Genomic DNA, 13148 nt, shown 5'->3' with positions numbered 1-13148 from the left:
AGTCACCAGACTGTATCTGTTAATATAATAAATATTTGGAGGTTGTTTGGTGTCTGTTTAGTGCTCCACACAACAACTGTAATAGTTCCAGTAGCTCCTGGACAGATCAAGAGTTTAAACTGACAAGATTTTAAAATGCATGTAGATGTTTTGTTTGTTGTTGCTAGAGTAATCAAGGCACTTTGAACATTCTTGAAGGGTGTATGTACAACAAAGGTTTTTTTTTTTTTTTTTCAAACTGAGTATTTTTATATTTTTGTTACATTTACATTTATGCGTGCAGCAGATGCTTTTTTATTCTAAGCAACTTACATTCTTTAGCACACACTTAGGGAGCAGATGGGGGTTCAGTGCCTTGCTCAAGGGAATCAACTCAGCGGTGGTATTGCGGTGGATATTTATTGACTCTCCTTATCAACAATCCCTGTTGGTACCATGACTCCAACCTGCAACCTTTGGATCACAAGTCCAACTCTCTAACCCTGAGTTGTCGAAACTCGGTCCTGAGGGGGCCAGTGTCCTGCATTGTATAGCTCCAACTTCCTTCAACACACCTTCCTGGACGTTTCTAGCGAACCTAGTAAGAGCTTGATAAGCTGGTTCAGGTGTGTTTAATTGGCATCGGAACTAAGATATGTTGTGGCACAACATACCCAATGTTGTCAGTAGACTACATTTTGTAGAATACCGAACACAATCTCATGGCAATTTGTAACTTTGGTTTAGTGGCTTATGAATTTGTATAAGCTTATTTGTACAATTTAGTACAGTTTGCTAATCCCCCAATGATGGTTGCGTTTAGGGGTGGGGTTTGGTGCCACACCTCCTTTTTTAAATTGTACATTTTTGTACAACTGAACTCATACAAATGTGTACGAATTAGTTACTAAACTGATAAAATTTATAATAGTTATGTTTCCTCTTTAGATAAGGCTGGAATGCCACCAGTGTGGCGAGGCACTGATCATGCGTTTAACGCAAAGTGCTGACTGCTCAGTGTTTTTGAAATTGTCCAACAGTTGGAGAAGTGCTTACAGCTGATAATTTTTGGAAAAGCACTGGTGGTTTTAGCTGCACAAAAAAAGGATGATGGACACATGCCCTAAAGGCACTGCCCTCTTCTAGAAAATGGACAGTGGACAACAACTTATTTGCATTAAAGAGAGGCACGCAAAAGTGTAGGCTTAAAAAAAAAAAAAAATATATATATATATATATATATATATATATATATATATATATATATATATATATATATATATATATATATATATATATATATATATATATATATATGGCGAGGCAGTGGCGCAGTAGGTAGTGCTGTCGCCTCACAGCAAGAAGGTTGCTGGTTTGAACCTCGGCTCAGTTGGCGTTTCTGTGTGGAAATTGCATGTTCTCCCTGCCTTTGCGTGGGTTTCCTCCGGGTGCTCCGGTTTCCCCCACAGTCCAAAGACATGTGGTACAGGTGAACTGGCTAGGCTAAATTGTCCGTAGTGTATGAGTGTGTGTGTAAATGTGTGTGTGGATGTTTCCCAAAGATGGGTTGCGGCTGAAAGGGCATCCGCTGCGTAAAAACTTGCTGGATAAGTTGGCAGTTCATTCCGCTGTGGCGACCCCGGATTAATAAAGGGACTAAGCTGACAAGAAAATGAATAAATGAATATATATATATACATATATATATATATATATATATATATATATATATATATATATATATATATATATATATATATATATATATATACATTGCTTCTGGCCAAAATGGGGCATTTTATAATGATACAATTGTATAATAATTTATTTGTGTTTGTGTCAATATATTTATCTTGTTCAACTTGTTCAGAACTGTTATTGTGATTCATTTTCATCACGTCAAGGTGGCTCACAATGTATTATAATACAGAAATTATATAAACACTACTGAATGAAGCATATTTTTTTACAATCATTGAAGTTACATATGCAAAACATATTGTTTTTACTCATCTACAGTCATTACATTTACACCAGATCTCACAGATGTTTTAAAGTTAGTCTCACAAGTCATTAAATCATCCAACATTTTTCTTGAGATCTTCATTCATAAATGTTAGATGCACATTTATGCCCTATAGGAACCCTAACCTGCACTCTTGACAATGCCTCCAAGAAAGCTGCATTACTATTTGAGAAGGATCCTGATTTTACTATGTGTGTTCCATAAATCTTTAATAACATGTCTGCGTATTTTTGGCACTGTCTTCTCAGCTCTCCTTCTCATTGACAGGTCTTTGTGTTTTGCCATTTGTTGTTGTTTTGCTTGTATTTCTGGAGTACAAAGCTTGTATGTCGTAAATCATGAATGACAAAGCCGTATGCATCTGTGGTGTATTGTCTGCCCGTGGCAGGAGCGATGGGAGAGTACGAGCCTAAAATAGAGCTTCATTTCCCCGACACCATTCCAGCTGCTAAAGGATCCGCGCTGAAGCTCGAATGCTTCGCCTTGGGAAAGTAAGTCCGCTGTTTGTGCACCTGCGTCTGTCTGCGTCCTCCCGCAAACTGTTGCCTGAGTTCACACCCTCTCTTAGCGCCATTTATTTTTATCCCATCATATGAAATACACCCAATTTGTGATCAGCACTTCAAGTTCATTCTTAATGCGATTTGCAGACTGTCACGGAAGCTTTTTACAGAGGCCTTTTCAGTAAAATGGCCTGCTTTGCAGAGAGCAATGACCCGTAAGATTTACTCCTTAAATAGTGAGGAAATAGAGCTCCATGCTTCTTTTCAAAGGAAGAGCAGAAGTGCTGTCGTTTTAGAGAGGGGGTAATGCTGGTTTTTTTACAAAAAGCGGGAGATGATAGCTTTTCACACTATACAGGGAGTGTGTCACCCCAGATTCAAACGTGAATCAGATCCTTTTACACTCAGATTTCTTAATGGGGTTCAGCTTTAAAGAAACAAGAGAGGAAATGGGTTTTCTTTTGCCATGCATTATGGAGCTTCACTTCCTACTGTAGCTCTTAGAGAATGATGCTGAAAATGGCAGTGCCATGCATTTGATTGATTCCTAGGATATAAATGAACTGATCAAAATTATAATTTAATGCAATTTATTACTGTAGATGTAAAGTAATTTTAAAAAGTATAAAATGTTGGGTTTTAAATGATTTGAAAAGTATTTTGTGTTTATCAGACTGCATTTATTTATTAAAAAAGTACAATATTAATATTATTACCTTAAATAATTTTTAAATGCTAATTGGTTGTTTAAAAAGCATTTATTATATTATATTATAATATTTTCTTATAATTTATTATTATTATTATTATTATTATTATTATTATTATTATATAATTTTATTATTATTATATGTTGTTATGCTATATTATATTATATTAGTTTATATTATTATATTATATTATATTATATTATATTATATTATATTATATTATATTATATTATATTATATTATATTATATTATATTATATTGTGTTATATTATATTATATTATATTATATTATATTATATTATATTATATTATATTATATTATATTATATTGTGTTATATTATATTATATTATATTATATTATATTATATTATATTATATTATATTATATTATATTATATTATTAATAAATCACTGTTGAGGGTGTTGAGTATCCTCAGTTGTTAATCAGAGTTGAGAATCCTTAGCTGTATCCTATCTAGACTTCTACGATGAACTCTAGATGGGATACTACTGAGGAAGCTCAAGTCATTATACAGTAGCATCATTTTTGTGACACTGTACAACAAATACTATTTTTACATTACCGTGAGGGTTGGGTTTTAGGTTGAGGTAGACAATAATAAAATACAATTAATGCATAATTCAATAAATAAATGTAAAACTTATTAACTTTCAATCTCAGCTGTTTCCCCTTCTAACAACAACAGCGGTGCCCATTATAACAAATAATATGATCATTATTAAGCTGTTTAAAAGACAAACTACATGTTCCATCACATATTTTACAAATGGAGTATCAGAAATGTCACATTTTAATTGGAACATATGTCAACATTTACAGAAAAGGGCAAAAAGAAACAAAATAATGTATATAAACACACTGTAAAACCCAACAGTCAATTTTATCAAATGAAATAAGTGTAGTTAACTCAAAATTGACAGTTAATTCTACTCATTTGAAAAGAGTTTTGAACTCAGTGTTAAAGGTAATGAGTTAATTAAAAACCTCATTACTTCAACTTAAATGGAGTAAGTTTACAGTACTCATATAAATTTGTTTTTTAACTTAAATGGTTTGTATCAGTTTCCACAAATGGTTTGAGTTGACTTAACTTATTGGGTTTTACAGTCCTCAGTTGGTTTGAATTCTCTATTTATTGGGTTTTACTGTGCTCAAATTGCTTCATTTACTCAAATGGATTACGTCCACAGTACTAATATTTGGATTCGTTTTTTAACTTAAACGGTTTGTTGCAATTGGTTTCCTCAAATGGTTTGAGTAACCTTAATTTTTGGGTTTACAGTGTAGTGATAAACTTGGCGTATTGCCATGAGAACTTTACAACGCATTGGATTGTAATAACAAAAAATTAATGCAGGAGAGTCAGCTGGAGTGAAAAAAACTCACACGTGAAAGGGTTAACTACTAACTACTTGCTTATTAGCAGAAAACTATTATAATATTGGCTTTTTATTATTATATTTGTTGCAAAAAAAAATCTAACATTATTAAAAACATCAGTAAAAAATTAGACATCAAAGGTATGTCTGATAATGTAATTGATTGAATGGAAAAAGAAGACTGTGTAGCTGTAGAACATTGTCTATGCAATGCCAAGGTCTTTGATTTTGTCCCTATGCATCAGTGATTAAATACCTTGAAAGCTTTGAATAATACTGTCTGCTAAATGCAAAAAAAAAAGTAAGTGCTACATCTTCACATATTAAAATGCAAAGCTTGGATGAAATGTACATCTCTTTGAATATAAGTCCTAAGGATGAGAAAAAGTAAATCCTACAGTAGTTATGCCAAGGTCATGGATTTGACTCCATGTAATAAACGCACTAATTAAAAAGTATATGGACTTAAGAAAAAGTTTGACATCGATAACTAATTGTGGCCTTGTTCTGTTTAAAACAGTCCAGTTCCTAGGATCAGCTGGAGAAGAACCAGTGACGTTTCATTCCCAAATAAAGTCAAACTAAAGAATTCCAATGCAATTCTGGAAATTCCCAGTTTTCAACAAGAGGACACAGGAACGTATGAGTGCATTGCTGAAAACAGTCGTGGAAAAAATGCTGCAAGAGGTCGGGTGTCTTTCCATGGTGAGTTATTCTTGATTTTTTTTAGGTGTTTTTTAATTTAACAATTCTTTTTGCAATCTTTTAATCTTTATTAAAACAAATATCTTATACATTTATGATTCACAAACACCTTTATCAGGATGTCATTGCTGGTATGTGTGTACTGCATACAGTATGTATGTATTTCTTCTGCCTCTAGAGGTCTTTTATTGGTATAAATAGATATTTTTGACAGTTCATACTGTTGTTTTACAGATTGATGTTACCATATGGCTCTTGTACAGCATTGAAACCACAGTGATAAATCATTATATAGAACTATTGGTTATTTTATTCAAGATGCTTATTAATTCTGGAGGTGTTTTAAAGAAATACAAATGTATTTATTGAAAAAGAACATTATGATTTATGTTTCAGTTTTATTCAGGTTTGTTTTATTTTGTGTCTGCAGGAGAACTTAATTCTCCAAAATCAATTTATTATTATACAGTGCGTTCAGAAAGTATTCATAGTGCTTCACTTTTTCCACATTTTTTATGTAACAGCCTTATTCCAAAATGGATTAAACTCATTTATTTCCTCAAAATTCTACACACAATACCCCATAATGACAAAGTGTTTTGTTTTTAAAATTGTTGCAAATTTATTAAAAATTAAAAACCTGAAAAATCACATGTACATAAGTATTCACAGCCTTTGTTAAGAAGCTCTAAATTGAGCTCAGGTACATTCTGACCATCACACCAATCACACCAGTCTATATAAGGTCCCAGGGTTGACAGTGCATGTCAAAGCACAAATCAAGCATGAAGACAAAGGAATTATCTGTAGCCCTCCGAGATGGGATCGCCGAGGCACAAGGCTGAGGAAGGTTACAAAACAATCTCTGCTGCTCTGAAAATCTCAATGAGCACAGTGGCCTCCAGCAAACATAAGTGGAAGATGTTTGGAACCGCCAGGACTCTTCTTATTGCTGGCTGGCCATTTAAGTTGAGTGATCACAGGAGAAGGGCCTTAGTCAGGGAGGTGATCAATAACCCGATGGTCACTCTGTCTAAGCTCCAGTATTATTCTGTGGAGAGAGGAAAACCTTACAGAGGGACAACCATCTGTGCTGCAATCCACCAATCAGGCCTGTATGGGAGAGTGGCCAGATGAAAGCCATTGGAATTTGCCAAAAGGCATCTGAAGGACTCTCAGGCTATAAGAAACAAAATTATCTGGTCTGATGAGACTAAAATTGAACACTTTGCAGTGAATGCCAGGCGCTACGTCTGGAGAAGACCTGGCACCACTCATCACCAGGCTAATACCATCCATCATCATGCTGTGGGGATGTTTTCCAGCAGCAGGAACTGGAAGACTAGTCAGGATAGAGGGAAAGATGAATGCAGCAAGGTACAGAGACATCCTGAATAAAAACCTGCTTCAGAGTGCTCTTGACCTCAGACTGGGGCGACGATTCATCTTCCAGCAGGACAATGACCCAAAGCACACCACCAAAATATCAATTTTAAAATTAAATAAAAAAAAAAACTTGAAAATTCCCAATTTCTCTCGAGTTTAGATTTTGTGTAATTTTTGAGTAAATACATTTTTCGAGACAAAATTATATTAGTTTTTTGATATAAAATACCAATCATTTAATTAAAAACACTCATTGTGCAGCTATATGAAAAATGAGATATGTATTTAGTGCCATGTATAAAAGAATAATCATCAAGAGAACATTTATAGTTTGAATTTCCTGATCAAATTGACGAAATTTGAAAGATGAGACTTTGTTTTGTTACAAAGCTTATGTGACAAATTCTGTTCAATTTAGAAATATTGCTTTGTGAAAGTGAACCAAAATTGCAACATTTGTAACAGTTTCAATCCTGATTTTGGGACACGGCTAAAAATCTCCAGGTTTGAAAATGCTCTAAGTTTAATATGATTCTATCGCAGGTGCAAACTACTAGAGTGGCATAATTATGACACTTTTCCCATATCATTGTGCCACATTCAACTGCACACAACCCCGCTATGCCATGTGCAATAACTCACAGTGAGGACATGCCATAACTAGTGTCTCATTTGACTTGTGTCCTTGAGAGACATGACATTTCATGATTCACATGATTGTGACCTTCTGCAACGAGCAGCTCATTGTAGAAGGTCACAGTGGCATTACATGAAAAGTCAAGCTTAATTTGAAATGTATGGGATTGTTGTGTTATTAATGTTTTACCCTTTGTACCCTTAATGAAATATATAACATACGTTCTGCATTTTTTTTTTCTTTCTTCAAATTTTATGTATGTTATTCCCCCTTTTTCAATGTTAATATTGCACTTTCAGTTTGGAGAACTTCCATTGAATAAAATCAATCAACAAATCAATTGAAATTATAAGGTTGTGCTACAAAATATCAATATATACACTGCAAAAAAAAGATGCTGGGTTTCACACAATTCCTTCATGTTGTCCCAACACAAATCTGTTAAGTTTAAGTAACTTAATTGTTTATACAAATTTAAGTTAATTTGACATAAAACAATTAAGTTATCCCAAAAAATCTCTAGAATTGTTTTGATTCTGCTCATTAAAAATAAGTAGTTTGTATCTACTGTAAACAAACAAACAAAAAAATTACTTGTGTCACCACAAACAAACACAGAGAAGATTTAAGGCTGAAAAGTAATGACCACAACTATGTTTGTGCCTGACCTTATCCAATCAGACGCAAATGTTATGGGAGGGGAGTATTTAAATGTATCACACAATGCAATTTACTAAAGGTTGTGCTTCTCAAAATATGGGTATTTACACTATTACGCCTAAAACGCATGTCTTAAATGTTATGCTTTAAATAGCTGCATTTGCTGTTGCAGAGAATGTGTGGTATATATTTGAAATGCCAGATGAACACATCGTCCAAACATATTGTTTGCCAAATATGTTAAATGTAATACCCTTCAGGATTAAATGATTACTTGAAACAAACAGCTAGGGTGAGTCACGTAATACCAGCCCAATCTTAGTTCCCTTAGACAATGTGCGACCTGTTTTCCTTGTGCCTGAACTGTCGAAAACACAAACCGTACATCTTGTAGATGTTACGAAGCAGATGCTGACAACAAACATGCGGATCTAAATGCAGTTTGTATAAAGGCACGGTCGTACAGGCAATGGTCAAAAACAGAAGCAAAACAGTAGCAAAAGGGTAATCCAATAAACGTGGTCAAAATACAGGCGAGAGGTCAGGCTTGGCAGCAACGAATCAAAAAGAGAACAAGGCAAGAATCAAAAACACAGGAAAACAACCTCTGTAACCTTCCCCAGCCTTGTGCCTGGAGACAATTCTTTCTCTGTGGTATACAGACAATTCCTTTGTCTTCATGCTTGGTTTGTGCTTTGACATGCACCGTCAATCCTGGGACCTTATATAGACAGGTGTTACTTACAGATATTTACACATCCATCAACAATGTTTTAGATTTGTACTCTTGTGCAAATTTGCCATTTGCTAAATATCGCACTTGGTGTTTTAATGTGAATAATACAACCTTCTAGCATGTGATGTTGGAAAAGGGTGGATAATGAATGGAATCTGCATGCCTGTCTGCTGCGAAACTCAAACACATTTCTGTAGGATAAATGAAAAAGATTGTTTGCCCTGCTGAAGTAGATTTTCTGTTCCGCTATTTAACATCCTGTGGAAAAACAAGCAGTTTGAAGAGCAGTGGATTGGTGTCGGTCTTAAAGGATTCGTGGGTCTTATCCTGTGACTTTTAAATGAACATTCGTAGGGAGAAATGCAATCATATGAATTGGTTAATTGAACTCAAGATGTGGAGTGGTTGCCAGTCGAAAGGATAATAAAGCTTCCAGAAGGAGGTCAAAGGATTTGTAGCATGTGGCAGTCGTGTGATAGAATTGACATACTCGCTGAGCGTCTCACTACGGCGGTTAGATTCATATTCACATGGCTCTGGTGAAATGGGTCGTCTATTGTTTGTTTTTGTCGGAGCATCAAGCATGCAGTCGCTTTTATGCAGACTAGCGAGTGGGTGTATGGCGAGCCATTTTGAGGTGGTGAAGCGGCTTATGTGCTTCTCATATTGCAGCCTTTTCTGATAATCATAATTAATAATTCAAGGGTCACACTGCATGATTTGAGCTATTTGAGTGAATGTGGGTGGAGATTTGCTGGAGAAATCTGTATCCAAAGACATCTGTAACCAATGAAGAAATAGACTGTATAAAAATAAAGACCTCAGATCTTTTTCAGATTAATCTGATTAATATCTGTTTACACAAAATGGGTTATTTGCTTCAATATGAATGAAGTATACTGTTTTAACATTTTTTTTAAATTAGAGAAAAAGATATCGTAGAAGATATTGTAGAAAACATATCAAAATGAGTTCATGTTAAAGCATTATTATAATATATATAATGCATTTTTTATTAATAATTTGACTTTTTGATTTTTTTTATCTTTTACATTTAAATGTTTAACAAAATTACTAAACTTTAACTGTAACTACGCTACTATGTTATGTTATGTTATGTTATGTTATGTTATGTTATGTTATGTTACGTTACGTTACGTTACGTTACGTTACGTTACGTTACGTTACGTTACGTTAAATCGATTACATTTTTGGTTGGTCAGTTATATTAATGAAAACCATTTGGGTCCTACTGCACCCAACCCATTCTGAGCTGGGATTAAACCGGCGATTCTTTACATGGGAGTCGGTTGCTCTAAGGACGCTAAAGATCTGCATAGCACTTCACTAGCTGGCCTCCATTACACTCAACCCCCTAAACCTCACTTCCATCCCGGACGAGCCCCCATGTGTAGCCCGCCTATCCTACTGCACCCAACCTGTTCAGAAGATCGAACTGGTGATTCTTTACAAGGGAGTTGGTTGCTCTAATAAGGAGGCTAAAGACCATAGCCTCTAGTGTTTGTTGCTAGAACACCTTTAGAGGTCAAAGGAGTAAGGTTTACCTGCATAGCACTTTGCTAGCTGGCCTGTGTTTCACTCACCCCTGTAAACCTAACTCCCATCCAGTATGAGCCTCCACATGTAACCCACCTGTTCTATCGCGTTAACCCAGTCTGAGCTTGATTTTTATCCGGCAATATTTTGCATAGGGGTCTAACAAGGAGGCTAAAAACTATGGCCTCTAGTGTCTGTCGCTAGAGCACCTTTAGAGGTCAGAGGAGTGAGGTTTACCTGCATAGCACTTCGCTAGCTGGCCTCTGTTACACTCACCCCCTAAAACCTCACTCCCATCCCAGACAAGCCCCCAGGTGTAACCCACTGGTTCTAACGCACGCAACCCAGTCTGAGCTGGGATTAAACCAGTGATTCTTTGCATGGGAGTCAGTTGTTGTAACAAGGAGGCTAAAGACTATGGCCTCTAGCGTCTGTCGCTAGAACACCTTTAGAGATCAAAGAAGTGAGGTTTACCTGCATAGCACTTTGCTTGCTGGCCTCTGTTACACTTACCCTGTTAAACCTCATACCAATACTGGACGGGCTCCCAGGTATAACCCACTAGTCCCATTGCACCCAACTAGATCTGAGCTGGAATTGAACTTTGCGTAGGACTCGGTTGCTCTAACAATGAGGCTTACGACCAAGGCATCGCTAGAGAACCTTTAGAGGTCAGAGGAGTGACGTTTGCCTGCATAGCATTTCGCTAGCTAACCTCTGTTACATTAAGACTTTTTCCAGTCTTTTTATGTTATTATTTTTTTCTAAAGGTTAATATCACAAATTATAATATACCTTTTTTTCTTAAAATGTATTTTATTTCAAGTAACTAAAATGCTTTATTAAAACAATTAGTTTTATGATTTTAATTTCACTCAATAACCATGGCCTTACCAAGTCAAACTTTTGGACAAAAATAATCATAACTTAAGTTTAATTTTATAGGAACAAACAACCAGGCTTTTGATTTGCACATTATTGAGAAAAAAAAAACAGGTTTAAAGTGACCCTAAGGGTGAGAAAACGATGACAGATTTTTCATTATTAGCTGAACTTTTACTATAATTGTTTCTGTCATCAAGGCCTTTCACTATATTAGCCTTGGGTAATACAGGTGGTTTTAATATGCAAGTGTAACATTTCACATTTCTGAATCTGTCCATCATTGACCATTGTTTGATTTATGATTTGCTCTATTTCCATAGCCACACCTCATTGGCTGCAGACGATGACAGACACTGCCATGTCCATTGAGGAGAATCTTTTTTGGGAATGCAAAGCCAATGGAAAGCCAAAACCCTCCTACAGCTGGCTAAAGAATGGAGAATCTCTCATATCTGAGGTACGTCTAAAACATCCTAATTAGTCTAGAGATGTAGTGTGGAAATTTACTTAAAACATTTATTAATGTTATTATTACAGTTTGTTTAAAATTAGCTGAAAATAATCAAAAAGAACGGATAGACAAAAGTATTTAACCAAGTTTTCTTTCTGAAAACAACTATTAGGACCGTTAAAGAAACTTCTCACTCTCAGCTGCCGTGACATTTTTGCAATTATACACAGTGGTGACAAAGACGAGACAAAACAAGACAATTGCTAATTATTAAGGCCAATCGCCATGCGCTGGACAGGAGTGGGAATTACAGTTAATTACGAATTACAATAGATCCCCTTTAGCATAATCTGTCAAAATAGTAATCACCTTAAGATTTTTTCATCACTGCTGAATAAATTTGTTTTTTTTTGTTTTTTGTTTTTTTTTTTAACAATGATGCCTCTAGTACATCACCTTATTATCAATTGGGTGTCTTTCTGGTTGAACAAAAGTAACTTTAAGTCAAAATTTGCCAGGGGTATGAATAATTTTGGGCTTGACTGTATATATGCACTTACACATTTACACAGCACTGCATGACACACCTAAAATCGCTTTATGTTATCAGTTTAACAATAATTAAATGATAATAATAGCCATCAGAAATGTATTGTAAATATTTATTTCAGTCCTAAGTGAGACTGAAATCTTAATTTGCACTTACTGTAGTTCAAGGTCATTGCAAACATTAATTCTCATCGCAGACATAAAAGCAAAGGCAAAAAAAAGAAGCCAATAGCTGTTTAAGTAGGAGAGACTCCCATCAACAAACATCAGCGGTTATAAAGCAGCAGAAAGCCTCCATTAGAAGTGACCTGCATTGAGGCAGAGCGTGACCTGCTCTCCATCACACATCACGTCAGTCTCTCCATCTGACTCTTTGTGCTGAGTTCAGCCCTTAAGAACAGCCCATAGGCTTCAATGTCTGCTGCGCCATTAGCAGAACCATCAGCTCAACACTTCTCTACCTGTCTCACATGCTTTTCCGACTGAACGCCCATGCCAAATGAATTGGCCATTAGTATTTCAACATTTCTTTTCTGTTCATTGGAGCAGAGGGTCAGCGTTTTCGCACTTTCTAATTTGTAACCTCCTCTAGCCGCTGCAAAGCCTTCCTTCGCCGTTCAGCATGATGGACTTTTAGTTGGTGTGTAGCATTTTTGTAAAACACATTATTCAGGTCAGCAGAATGGTATAGGCGGGCTATTGCTGTTCGATAAAACTATGAAATTAACACACACACTGAATAATGCTAAATTGCAGGAATGCTTTATACACAGCAAAAAACATATAGGTTCCACGCAATTGATTTGTGTTGGGACAACATTAGGAAATTAAGTTAGCTTGTTTTTACCAATTTAAGTGTAAGTTGCCCCCCACCAAAGAAAAAAAACTTGAGAATGATTAGTGATTCAGCTCAGTTTATATAAGTAGTTTGAACAAACAGAATACATAGTTCTTTGAGTGT

At 35.4% G+C, this 13148-nt stretch overlaps 1 protein-coding gene across 2 annotated transcripts in view; it reads left to right on the top strand.

Annotated features, from left to right (window-relative positions):
• Nucleotides 1-13148, top strand: part of cntn3b (contactin 3b) — a 125394-nt gene that overhangs the window by 58795 nt on the left and 53451 nt on the right. For both annotated transcript variants that reach the window (XR_012408172.1, XM_679004.11), the window contains exons 7-9: nucleotides 2394-2496; nucleotides 5142-5326; nucleotides 11508-11644. Coding sequence is in view for 1 of the 2 variants with exons in the window: in XM_679004.11 (XP_684096.6) it covers nucleotides 2394-2496; nucleotides 5142-5326; nucleotides 11508-11644 (425 nt within the window). In the remaining variant the exon portion in view is untranslated. The remainder of the gene's footprint in view (nucleotides 1-2393; nucleotides 2497-5141; nucleotides 5327-11507; nucleotides 11645-13148) is intronic.

The sequence above is a fragment of the Danio rerio genome, chromosome 6, assembly GCF_049306965.1.
Source record: "Danio rerio strain Tuebingen ecotype United States chromosome 6, GRCz12tu, whole genome shotgun sequence".
Lineage (NCBI taxonomy): Eukaryota > Metazoa > Chordata > Actinopteri > Cypriniformes > Danionidae > Danio > Danio rerio.
Note: the sequence above shows the minus strand (reverse complement) of the source record. Positions and strands in the feature narration are given on the sequence as shown.